This window comes from Papaver somniferum, chromosome 2 (genome assembly GCF_003573695.1).
Source record: "Papaver somniferum cultivar HN1 chromosome 2, ASM357369v1, whole genome shotgun sequence".
NCBI lineage: Eukaryota > Viridiplantae > Streptophyta > Magnoliopsida > Ranunculales > Papaveraceae > Papaver > Papaver somniferum.
Window position 1 is genome coordinate 209,237,633 of NC_039359.1, and position 11,958 is coordinate 209,249,590.

Genomic DNA, 11,958 nt, shown 5'->3' on the forward strand with positions numbered 1-11,958 from the left:
TAACGACTTAAAGACTTCATTGGGATTGTGAAGCCAGACCGATGCTACTTTTATCGTAGTTGTGTGATCTGATCTTGCATCTTCTATCGTATGAGTACAATCTTTGATTGGCTTGAGATCGTGAGAGTTCTCCGATAGGCAAGATAAAGAAGTCACAAACATCTTCGTCTCACTATTTGTGATTCCTCTACGTCCTCTTGTGTATTCAAGTAAGACTGTTGAGAGGTGATTGATTAATCTAGGCGGTTCTTCGGGAATATAAGACCGGATTATCAATTGGTTCATGTTCACCTTGATTTCATATCTTAAGACGAAAAAAAAACCTACGGTTTTTCCGTGGGAGACAGATTTATCCTTTGGTAGAATTTTCTGTGTGAGACAGATTTGTTTATTATCAAATCTGCGATTTTGGGTTGCAACAACTCTTGGTTGTGGGTGATATCATCTAAGGGAATCAAGTGCGCAGTATCCTGTTAGGATCAGAGGCGTAGGAGTACAACTGTACCTTGAATTAGTGGGAGACTGATTGGGGTTCAACTATAGTCCAGTCCGAAGTTAGCTTAGAGTAGGCTAGTGTCTGTAGCGGCTTAAGACAGTGTATTCAATCTGGACTAGGTCCCGGGGTTTTTCTGCATTTGCGGTTTCCTCGTTAACAAAATTTCTGGTGTCTGTGTTATTTCATTTTCCGCATTATATTGTTTATCTTTATAATTGAAATAATACAAGTTGTGCGTTTGTGATCATCAATTGGAAATCCGACCTCTGGTTGTTGATTGATATTGATTGATCCTTGGACATTGATCTTTGATACCGTCCAAGTATTCCTTGTGTTTGATTAGGACTCGCTGATTTCTATTAGCTTGAGTAATATAAAAAACAAGAGAGAGATATTAACTCCTTGAGATACTTTTATCTAGATTGAGTCTGACTGTCTAGTTGATTCTCTAGCAAAGTATTTCGGAGTTAGTCCATACAGATTGCTAAGAGAAATATTGGGTGGTGTTGTTAGACCCCCTCTTTTTTAAAGAGGATATTAGTGTTGAAGAGTACATTGATCCTGAACTGTAGGTTGTTGATGGCAATGGAAAGCGTGTTGTTGGAAGTGAAGAGAATGTCGGTGCTGGAAGTTTAGTAAATAAAGATCATATCGCAAATGAGGAGATTGCTGGTACTAGCAATGGAGTGCCTGCTCAAAGTGAAGAGAATGTTGGTTCTGAAGAAAACTCGTATAAAACCAAATACCGATGGGCGACAACTCTGATCGAAAATCTTAAAACTGCTGGTAACAATGTGATTTCTAGAGAAGTTGAAGCACTGCTGGCAAATGATGCAGAGGATAGGTTACAACAATATGAATAAACAAGTTGTAATACTTGTTAACCAGATGTAATAGCATTTCGCAACATTATATGTTTCTATTCAAAATAATTATAATAGTTTATAAAATATTCAATTTCTTATGCATGGTTTCAATTGTAAAATTTACTTTGTCTTGTAGAATTGATTCAATTGTCTGATTGCTTTCAAACGAAAAAATCCCAACATAGTACAGATGAATCCATAAAAAATAACAGTAAAAAATGATGAAACCAAAAATGGTCCCAACATATTGTAGATGAAACCATACGTAATACGATGAAACCTATTTTGGTTCCAACATAATACGATGAAACCTTTTTTGGTTCCAGCAAATTATCAAAGCCTGCAAAACTCTGACAAACTTAATCTAAAATGAAACAAACATAAAACACCTACAGGATATTAACATAATCAACATGTTTAACTGTAAAAAGATTTACACAAGAGAATAAATGAAAAAAATAGTCAAAACAAAGATCAAAATGAAATTTGAACACTGAAATTCAATGAATTATAATCAAAATAACATCATTTGATGCAATTTCAACTGATAATAAAGCCGAGATATAAACTGAATTGAAAACAGATCTAGAATAAAATGAAACTGTAACTTCAGTTCTATTCATCAGTTAAATTGATCTCGAATTAACTTTTCTTCTCCGAATAGTGAAATTGAAACCTAAAAATACGAAGAGAATAATAACATGGAGATTCAAACTTTTTTTGAATCGGATTTCTTAGGAGATGATCAAAAACTAAGAAATCGATCTGAATTCGAAAATCGGCAGGAGATGATCTTGAATTAACTTCTCTTCAATTAACTTCTTTTTTTCTGTGAAATCGAATTTTTGAATTGAAACCCTAAGAAAACACAAAGAAACTGGGAGAAGATTTTTTTTATCTGTTTTTAATTAACTTCCGTCGAAGTTTCCTTTGAAATCTGCAGAATATACGCGGAAGGTCAGTTCTGAATTTTTGAAAAATCTTAAAAACTAAATTAACATATAATGGAATGAAATGGGGTTTTTGTGCCATATTTTCTTCAAATAGTTTTTATTAATGACCAATAATATGACTGGAGTTTTTATAGCTTATATTTGGTCACCTTGATTTTTAGAGCTTAATATGTTTGCGTATGGCTAAGTCAGTATTGTTAAAAATATGGAGAAGTAATTAGGACGCATCGTCATCGGAAATTCAACTTAATAATTCATTATAGTTCTAATCTGTAAACTTCATGCTAGTCATTTTCACTTTTGGATTCCTAATTACATTTTCTTTTTCTTGAAAAAAGCATGTTCTCTATGAATCACTTTGAGATTTACAAATTTCCATGGAATTCCGAAGTTGGTCCTCCAGGTATCCCCCTTCTTTGATATAGTAGGTTTGGAGCTCTTTGGCAGACTTCGCAACTATATATAGAGGATCAAAACTCAAAGCTATAATAAATGTCAACCATGCATGGAGCCATGCCATTTGCACATCTCTTAAATTGCAGTGGCATGGGTACCTCTAAACCACACCAACACATTTTTGAACGAAAGATTTTGAACAGGATTGGCTGAAACGAATCCTGCAAGATGAATAAACTAAGAGGTTTTATATGGTTGATAACGTGTACTGTTACCTTAATCACTTAACACACTAGCTAATTTTTACCGAGCATGAAGATGGTGAAATTCAAGCACTAGGAATCCTGTCAACTCGGACTACTTCATTAAGTATTTGATTTAGTCAGAATTTTGTTGCGGAGGGAAAATGCTTTTTTAATATGTATGCATCGGGAAATTGTGGTTTTAACTGATTCATGAGTGTGTGAAAAACCCAATGGCAATGAATACCGTTTTATTAATATTATGAACGAAGGATTTATTACAATATTATGAACTTGAATACATTTTCAATAACAAATACAGGATTGCAAACAGTATACTATGTCTAGTTAAGTACTTCGTTGAGTTTGTTTCTTAAGTACAAACAATCACGATTCACTCATATTCAGTCTAGTTGTCCATCCAAAACTGAGACTGAAGATAATCGACCACTTTCTTGTCAACCTGGAAAGCCTTTGAGAGAATATCATCATTAATAGGTGCTTTTGATCCAAAAACGGCATTGGCAATCGTGATCACACCAGGGTTTTGGCTACTTAGTGCAGCAATAGCGACGGCTGGGGTTTTCCCCACATTATATTGAAAATGAATGAGTCCGATTGGGAAGACAAACACATCTCCCTTGTAAAGCAACTTTTTGAAGAGTTTGTTACCATCCGGACTGTTAGAAGTGACGAATCCAACCTCAAGAGTACCTTCCAAAACCACTAGAATCTCGGTGGCTCTTGGGTGTGTATGTGGTGGGTTAAGGCCATATGGTGCATAATCGATACGCACCATGGAGATGCCGAGGGTGTTAAGTCCACCAATTTGAGCAACATTAGCCGGTGTGACAAGGGACCCCACTGGACTCTTAATTTCTCCAGGTTTATTAAAATTGGCAAGATAGAAATCTTCCGCAACAGCAAGCTTTTGGTCTTTGCAGAATAATCCGTTCACAAACACTGCAATTGAAGAAACAAATGGGTATAACTCGAGGTAATAAGCAAGAAAACTATTGCCCAAGTATTGGAAACACATGTATTTGCGTAATTAAAGAGTACATACCAGCAGCATTAGGATTCTTAGCAGCAACACAGAAGTCCTGTAGGGAGCCTGGATCAGTAGCATATGCAAACGAGGAATACAAAGCCAAGGCGACGCCTACAAAAAGATAAACCATGGAGTTTTTCATTTTCTTCTCACTTTGAAACAACTAGAACTGGAATTCAAGAATTTTCTGAGAAGTATAGAAGTTGTGATGGAGTAAAGTAAGTTGAGTTGATGATATGTTAGCAAGTTATGTAGTCCTATTTATAGCTAGAGAGAAAAACATTGTCAATGAAATTTTCTAAGCTATGTGCATGATGAGATAGGCAAAAATATATTTAATGTGTGTTTGAAATAATCCGCAACACTTTTGAGAAAAGTTCTTTGGTCTTTTGAGGTGGTTGTGTTGTAGCTTCATCATATACAAAAAATTATCTATATATCTGCCTGAATAATTAATTATTTTAAGTGGAAAAACTTTTTAGCTGTTCTTAGTGGTTGATTAGTGGTTATTGATGTTAATCAGCTAGATCAAGTAAACGCTAATATGCTCATGGATTCACACGTACATTTCTTACAAATTACTATAAACTAATATCATTTGCATAAATATGGCCAAGTCAAAAAATATGGAGAAGATAATTTGGAGACATGGTCATGACTCATGAGACAATTTCAACTCAATAACTCCTCGTATTCTAATACATCTCAATCTGTCAATCATTTTCATTATATTTCTAACCATGAGGGTTTACATTTATATCCTCAGTCTGCATGTTTTCAAATATGTTTCGAATGTACATGCTAGTACGTACCATTTATATCTCAACTTAATCACCCATATGCTGGTTTATTAATTACTTCCCGAAGTCTGCTGAAAATTTCCATTTAATAAGTAAACATAAAATCAAAATTCAAAATCACAATGATAGCTATTATTAGAGCTTTTCCAATGGTTGTGTATGTATTTCCTATGTGGCAACACGAATAAATGTAAATTTTAGGTGAAAAAAGTAAATTTCCAATCAAAAAGTAAATTTCCAATCTTTATTCCAAAATTTCCTTAAGTTTAGGTGAAAAAAATTATTCATCTCCAATGGTGTTGTTTGTGATCATTTTCTTATTAAATGTAAATTTTATGTTTAGTAATTTTAAGATTTTATTAAATCTAAAAATGATTATTTATTGTATTAAAATTAATTTTAGTAAATAAAATATATTTTAAATTAAAAAATGCTGACTAGAATGGTAGACAATGTCAAGGGGAATGTGGGAAACTAGACATTCCTCCTGACATTTTCTACCTAAAGTCATGCATACATTGATTTATGATATCCGGATTGGAGAATGATTTTAGAAAAAATGGATGTGCATCCTAGGTGGATTTTGAAATTTATTTCCACACACATGCCATTGGAGAAGCTCTTACTACAAGGATTAATTGATGCGGAACCAGATTTGATCAACGGTCTGACAAATTTATTAATCCAGATTCTCACAAACAACACCTTGTCCATATTTTATTAAATGAAATATATCTAGTTTTCTACCATTCCTACTTCAACTTGTGTGTTACATGTAGGAAAAGCAAGTTCGACCACTTGACGGGTGAGTACTAGTTTTCTCTTTTGCGGACAATGCACGAGTACATTATAAACAATGTTGTTCTCTAGAAATTGTAGTTGCAGGAAATCCCACAACTACACCCTAACGATAAACTATGAAGTAATCTAAGAAACCATGATCAAATACTTAAAATTTTTTATTAAAATCTTAGAACAAATACAAAGGAGATATTATGAAACCCTAATTTGGGAAACAAATAACTCTCTCTCCCTTAAAACTCTATCCTTAGCTCAGCAACAAGATCTCTCCCTTTTACAATGGTGGTTGGTCCCTTTTATAGGAGTTTACATAGTGGAGGACAGCTAATAAAGCCCGTATTTTTGGATCTGATATGCGTCAGAATCGTTGAGACATTTACATTGCCGCACAGATTCTTTGCTGGCGAATAGATCTTCACACTTTTATCGTGACTTAGTAACATCATCAAACTCGTCGTCCTGGATATATAACGTGCGTTCGTCTTCGCGTAATAGTTAACATATTAATTCGTGTAACTAATGAGTGTGCGGTATTTTGCACCGACAGAAATAGTCAGAATTTTGTTCTCTTTTGCGGACAATGCACGAGTACATTAGGAAACTTTGGTTGGTTTTAACTGATTTAAGTACTTGTTAGAAAAATTGTGGGAAGAAATTGGTTTGTGTGGATGGATACCATTATTCATTCAGGATTGTCCTGTCTCATTAAAGAAGAATATGTATCGAAATATTATGAACTTCGGTACATTATCAATGACAATTACAACAGTATTTATGTCTAGTTACATCTCTCATCGATGAGTTTATTCTAATAAAAACAATCATAATAATAATTAATCATTCATATTTAGTCTAATTGTCCATCCAAAACTGTGACTGAAGATAGTCAACCACTTTCTTATCAACTTGAAAAGCCTTGGCGAGAATATCATCATTTATGGGTGCTTTTGATCCGAAAACTGCATTAGCAATTGTGATCACGCCAGGGTTTTGGCTGCTTAAAGCAGCAATAGCAACTGCTGGGGTTTTCCCAACATTATATTGAAAATGAATGAGTCCGATGGGGAATACAAACACATCTCCCTTATAAAGCAACTTTTTGAAGAGTTTGTTGCCGTCCGGACTGTTAGAAGTGACAAATCCGACCTCAAGAGTACCTTCCAAAACAACTAGAATCTCAGTGGCTCTTGGGTGTGTATGCGGTGGGTTAAGGCCATATGGTGCATAATCGATACGGACCATGGAGATACCAAGAGTGTTAAGTCCAGCAATTTGAGCAACATTAGCCTGTGTGACAAGGGACCCTACTGGACTCTTAATTTCACCGCGTTTATTAAATCCTGCAAGGTAGAAGTCTTCTGGCACAGCAAGTTTTGGATCTTTGCAGAATAATCCGTTCACAAACACTGCAATTAAAACATATTAGCACATCATAGTTAATTATCAATTTACGCTTACCTTTTAGATATGAAGCTAGGGGTCAGTTTTCAGGTTAAGTATACATACCAGCTGCGTTGGGATTTTTAGCAGCAACACAAAAGTCTTGTAGGGATCCTGGATCAGTAGCATTGACAAGGGAACAAACCAAAGCAAAGAGTAAGACTACAAAGAGAGAACCCATTGAGCTTTTCATTTTCCTTTCACTGAGACGAATAGAGATATTGATTCAAGTTTTTGCAATTCTTGTTACTAAGAAATTGAAGTTAAGTTGATATCAATTATAACTAGCTATGTACTCTTATTTATACACAGACAATGTTGTCACTGAAATTGTCTTTGCTTAGTTTTTATAAAAATTAGTTTAATCTATTTGCTTGTTTGAATTATTCCGCAGGATATTTGAGAAAAGTTCTTTGTAGTTTGAGGTGACTTCCCAGCTCCAGCCTCATCCAAACTATAATTTATTTGCATTTAGCCAATGAGAAGTATTTTTTTGCTTGCGTAAGTAATTGAAATTGGAACTTAATATATGATTTTCAAGTAATCAGGCTGATGAAGATGAATCGAGCAAAGTCAAGTAATAAGAACGACACACATTATCATGCACAGGGCCATGGCTAAGTCAAGGATTCATTAATAAAAATTAATATAAAGATGGCTGTTAGAAGCCAACGTATGCATGAAGTTCACATGCATGATCATTACTTGGTGCATACACCAAGTAACTTCTATGTTTAGGACAGTGTCTGTATTTGGAATGGTTTCTGTATTTAGCTTTTATTCCTTGTAAAAGATTGTAACTAAAACACTATAAATATAAGATGATTCTTGCTCTTCTCAATATAACGAGAAGAGGATAAATTGCCAGTGCCCATAATTTCTCATGGTATCTTGAGCAGGTACGTTTCTTCAAAAACAATTTTTTCTTCAAAAACAATTTTTTCCTTCTTGATTCTCTTTCCCTCTCACTATGGTTGCATCACCACCACCATCTCCATCTAATGTACGTGGACCTAAGATTGATGACTCTAGCTCAAGCTTAGACCCTTATGATGTACCAGCGTCGGACAATCCGTCGACTGTGCTCTATTCCCCTGTGTTAACAGGTGATAATTATCCCACATGGTCAAGGGGTATTGCTCGGGCTTTAAGAGCCAAGAACAAATACGGCTTTGTTGATGGTACAATAGCCAAACCGTTAGCTTCTGATGACAAACTTCCAGCTTGGATTCGTGCAAACAATCTGGTTTGTATTTGGATTGCCAATTCCTGTGAAGCTGAGATAAAACGAAGCATCAGTTGGATAGAAAACGCTAGGGATATTTGGATTGATCTTGAGGATCGATTTTCTGAAACAAATATGCCTCGAATCTTTGATTTAAAACGTCATATATCCACTCTCAAACAAGAAGATTCTAGTATATCTTCTTATTACACCAAGCTTAAAAGTCTATGGGATGAAGTTGGCGCTCTTACACCGGTTGAACCTTGCACCTGCGGTAATGGAAAGCAAGTGCTTGAACAGCTCAACAGAGACAAAGCAATGGAGTTCTTACAGGGACTTCATGACAGATTTTCTGCCGTACGAAGCAACATCCTTCTTATGTCTCCTTTTCCGACGCTTGCGAAGATTTACTCCCTTGTTCGTCAGGAAGAACAACAACAATTTATCAGCATTGCTGCCACACCCCAGATTGACAGCGCAGCCTTGTCTACCAGATTTGCACCTCGACCTTCCCCTTGGAGCAACACCAATGGATCGAGCAGCAAGAAGCCGCGACCATCTTGTGATCATTGTCGAAAGATTGGTCACACAAAGGACCGTTGTTATCAACTGGTTGGTTACCCGAAGAAGCCAAGAGATGACACAAGCACGGGATACACGGGAAACTCCAGCAAAGGCTACACGGGAAATTCTGTCGCTCCAAGTAGCTACATGGTTGCTGCTCCACAGTTGACCCATGATCAATACAATCAACTTTTAGCATTGCTCCAAACTGGTACTACGACAACAATTGCAAATCTTGCAGGTATGTCTTTTTTTACAAAAAATTCTCTTTGGATTATAGATACAGGAGCATCTAATCATATTTGTTGTTCCTTGAAGCTTTTCTCATCTTACATTAAAACACCTTCACCCATCTCTGTTCAACTTCCCAATGGAAGTTCTCTATCCGCACTTCATGTGGGAACGGTTCACTTTTCTCCCACCTTAAAATTTACTAATGTGCTTCATGTACCTACTTGCAAATTCAATTTATTATCCGTAGGACAATTGGTTCGCTCTAAGCGCTATTCTGTAAAGTTTGAATCTAATCACTGCTACTTTCAGGACCTACAAACGAAGAAGCTGATTGGTCAGGGTGATTACTACAATGGTCAATATTATCTTCGTGCTGTTACTGCTTTTTCTGTTTCGCTTCCGCAAAATTTTCATCTTTGGCATTGGAGATTAGGACATCCGTCCTCCCCAAGATTAGATTACTTATCGAAGAAATTTCCCTTTATTAGTTCAAACAAAGGCATCTGTGGGATTTGTCCACAGGCTAAACAATCTCGTTTAAAATTTCCTTCTCGTTGTAGTTCTAGTTCTAGGATTTTTGAATTAATCCACTGTGATATTTGGGGACCCTTTAGCGAACCAAGCATCACTGGGGATCGTTATTTTTTGTCTATTGTTGATGATTTTTCCCGTTGCACTTGGATATTTTTAATGAAGGTTAAATCTGAAACTTTTAAATACTTACAATATTTCATCTCTTATGTTCGTACTCAATATAATCATTCCATTCATACCCTCTCCTATGGATCGGGAGATGTTTTCTTACCTCAAATTCAAAAAATACGTTCTGATAATGGAACTGAATTTCTCTCAAAATCCATGCAAGAGTTGTTCTTCCAACTTGGCATAGTCCACCAACGAAGTTGTGTTGCCACACCCCAACAAAATGGAGTGGTCGAACGCAAGCATCGTCATCTTCTTGAGGTTGCTCGCTCTCTAAGATTTCATTCCCATCTACCTCTGAAATTTTGGGGTGAATGTGTGCTTACTGCCACCTTTTTAATAAATAAACTCCCAACTCCATTACTTGGTTACAAATCACCTCATGAAATTTTATTTGGATGTCCTCCAAACTATACCTCACTTCGTGTTTTTGGTTGTTTATGTTACGCCAAAAACACTAAGATCAAACATAAATTTGATGCTAGAGCACGCCCTGGAATTTTTATTGGTTATCCTTACGGTCAAAAAGGATACCGCATATACGATATCGAAGCCAAAACAATTTATGTTTCTAGGGACGTTGTCTTTCATGAATCTATTTTTCCTTTCTCTACTTTGGTCAATTCAAGTTCTGATCCTAAAGATGACATGATCCAACATGATCCGGTTGTGATAATAAACCAACCCATCATCAAAACACCTCCTGTTGTTTTTGACTCCAAGATTTCACCAGGAAACAATCTACACGCTCCTGTCGATGCTGCTACTAATACCTCTGGCAGTGACGCTGTCGACACTAATGCTGATGTCCTTGTCCATGAGGCTCCTGTAGATACGACTGTAGACGCTCCTATAAATGTTACTGCAGACGACGTTGTAGACGTTGCTGTGGATGCCACTGCTGACGTTACTACACCTGATGCTGCTCGTTTGCCATCTCCTTCATCTGCGATGCCGGAGCCAACTCCTGTACTACTTGAAAGGCATCAACGGGTACGTTGTCCTCCCTCTTACTTAAAAGACTATGCTTGTAATACGGCTTTTACCCCATCATCTACCGAGCCTTTATACCCTTTGTCTCATTATTTGAAATTTGAGCAATTTTCTACTGCTCATAAGCATTTCCTCTCAACTATTATCACTCAAAATGAACCTCGCACCTTTCATGAAGCCATGCAATCCCCAATATGGAAAAAGTCCATGGTTGCAGAAGTTACTGCCTTGAAAGAGAACGACACATGGTCTGAAGTTCCTCGTCCCCATAATAGATCTGTTATTGGATGTAAATGGGTGTATCGTATCAAATATAAATCCGATGGAACAATTGAGCGTTATAAAGCTCGTCTGGTTGCCAAAGGTTATACTCAACTTGAAGGAGTCGATTATCATGACACTTTTGCACCAGTTGCAAAACTTGTCACTGTTCGTATGTTATTATCCATAGCCTCCATCAAAGGATGGTCTCTTCATCAACTTGACGTCAATAATGCCTTCCTTCAAGGTGATTTAAATGAAGAAATTTTTATGGAATTACCTCCCGGTTTTCAACGACAGGGGGAGAATCTAGTTTGTCGTTTAAAAAAATCTATTTATGGCCTTAAACAAGCTTCTCGTCAGTGGTTTGCAAAATTTTCAACCACTCTCATCGCAGAAGGTTTTAAACAATCTGTAGCAGATTATTCTCTATTTTATTATCATAAAAATGCTAGCTCTATATATATTTTAGTATATGTAGATGACATTATTATAACAGGAAATGATCCCATACTGATTCAACACTTCAAAAAGGTTCTTGAAAAGAAATTCTCAATCAAAGACTTAGGCAAGTTACAGTACTTCTTAGGAATTGAAGTTTCTCGATCGCCGAAAGGCATTTTCTTATGTCAAAGAAAATATACTCTGGATATTCTCCAAGATGCAGGGTTACCAGGATCACGCCCATCATCATTTCCTATGGAGCAAAATATCAAACTAACACCTACAGATGGAAAACTCCTAGATGATCCTTCATCTTATCGTCGTTTGATTGGACGACTTCTTTATTTAACGGTCACTAGGCCTGACATAGTATATGCAGTAAATTATCTCAGTCAATTTATGCAAAAGCCTACAAATACGCACATGAGTGCTGCCAATCGTATACTGCGATATTTAAAAGGTTCCATTGGTAAAGGAATTCTCTTGTCAT

The 11,958-nt window shown here is 36.3% G+C and overlaps 3 protein-coding genes across 3 annotated transcripts; 1 reads left to right on the plus strand and 2 right to left on the minus strand.

The window, feature by feature from the left end:
- Window positions 1-3,207: 3,207 nt before the first annotated feature.
- On the minus strand, window positions 3,208-4,222 carry LOC113350380 (putative germin-like protein 2-1). The gene is made up of 2 exons (XM_026594502.1): window positions 4,020-4,222; window positions 3,208-3,916 (listed from the first exon to the last, which is right to left on the minus strand). The coding sequence occupies exons 1-2, from the start codon at window positions 4,144-4,146 to the stop codon at window positions 3,363-3,365; spliced, it is 681 nt and encodes a 226-aa protein (XP_026450287.1). The 5' UTR covers window positions 4,147-4,222; the 3' UTR covers window positions 3,208-3,362.
- A 2,101-nt stretch (window positions 4,223-6,323) lies between these two features.
- Window positions 6,324-7,332, minus strand: LOC113350381 (germin-like protein subfamily 1 member 13). Its single transcript, XM_026594503.1, has 2 exons — window positions 7,112-7,332; window positions 6,324-7,011 (listed from the first exon to the last, which is right to left on the minus strand). The coding sequence occupies exons 1-2, from the start codon at window positions 7,236-7,238 to the stop codon at window positions 6,458-6,460; spliced, it is 681 nt and encodes a 226-aa protein (XP_026450288.1). The 5' UTR covers window positions 7,239-7,332; the 3' UTR covers window positions 6,324-6,457.
- Window positions 7,333-8,015: 683 nt separating this feature from the next.
- LOC113352698 lies at window positions 8,016-8,743 on the plus strand. Its single transcript, XM_026596490.1, has 2 exons — window positions 8,016-8,627; window positions 8,720-8,743. The coding sequence occupies exons 1-2, from the start codon at window positions 8,016-8,018 to the stop codon at window positions 8,741-8,743; spliced, it is 636 nt and encodes a 211-aa protein (XP_026452275.1).
- Window positions 8,744-11,958: the final 3,215 nt, after the last annotated feature.

Excerpts from the sequence above, each read along its gene's own strand:
- LOC113350380 (XM_026594502.1), bottom strand. The coding sequence starts at position 4,146 with ATGAAAAACTCCATGGTTTATCTTTTTGTAGGCGTCGCCTTGGCTTTG. Across the intron at positions 3,917-4,019 it reads TAAGAATCCTAATGCTGCTG|TGTTTGTGAACGGATTATTC; the intron begins GTATGTACTCTT and ends CTTCAATTGCAG.
- LOC113350381 (XM_026594503.1), bottom strand. The coding sequence starts at position 7,238 with ATGAAAAGCTCAATGGGTTCTCTCTTTGTAGTCTTACTCTTTGCTTTG. Across the intron at positions 7,012-7,111 it reads TAAAAATCCCAACGCAGCTG|TGTTTGTGAACGGATTATTC; the intron begins GTATGTATACTT and ends TTTTAATTGCAG.
- LOC113352698 (XM_026596490.1), top strand. The coding sequence starts at position 8,016 with ATGGTTGCATCACCACCACCATCTCCATCTAATGTACGTGGACCTAAG. Across the intron at positions 8,628-8,719 it reads TTCATGACAGATTTTCTGCC|CATTGCTGCCACACCCCAGA; the intron begins GTACGAAGCAAC and ends ACAATTTATCAG.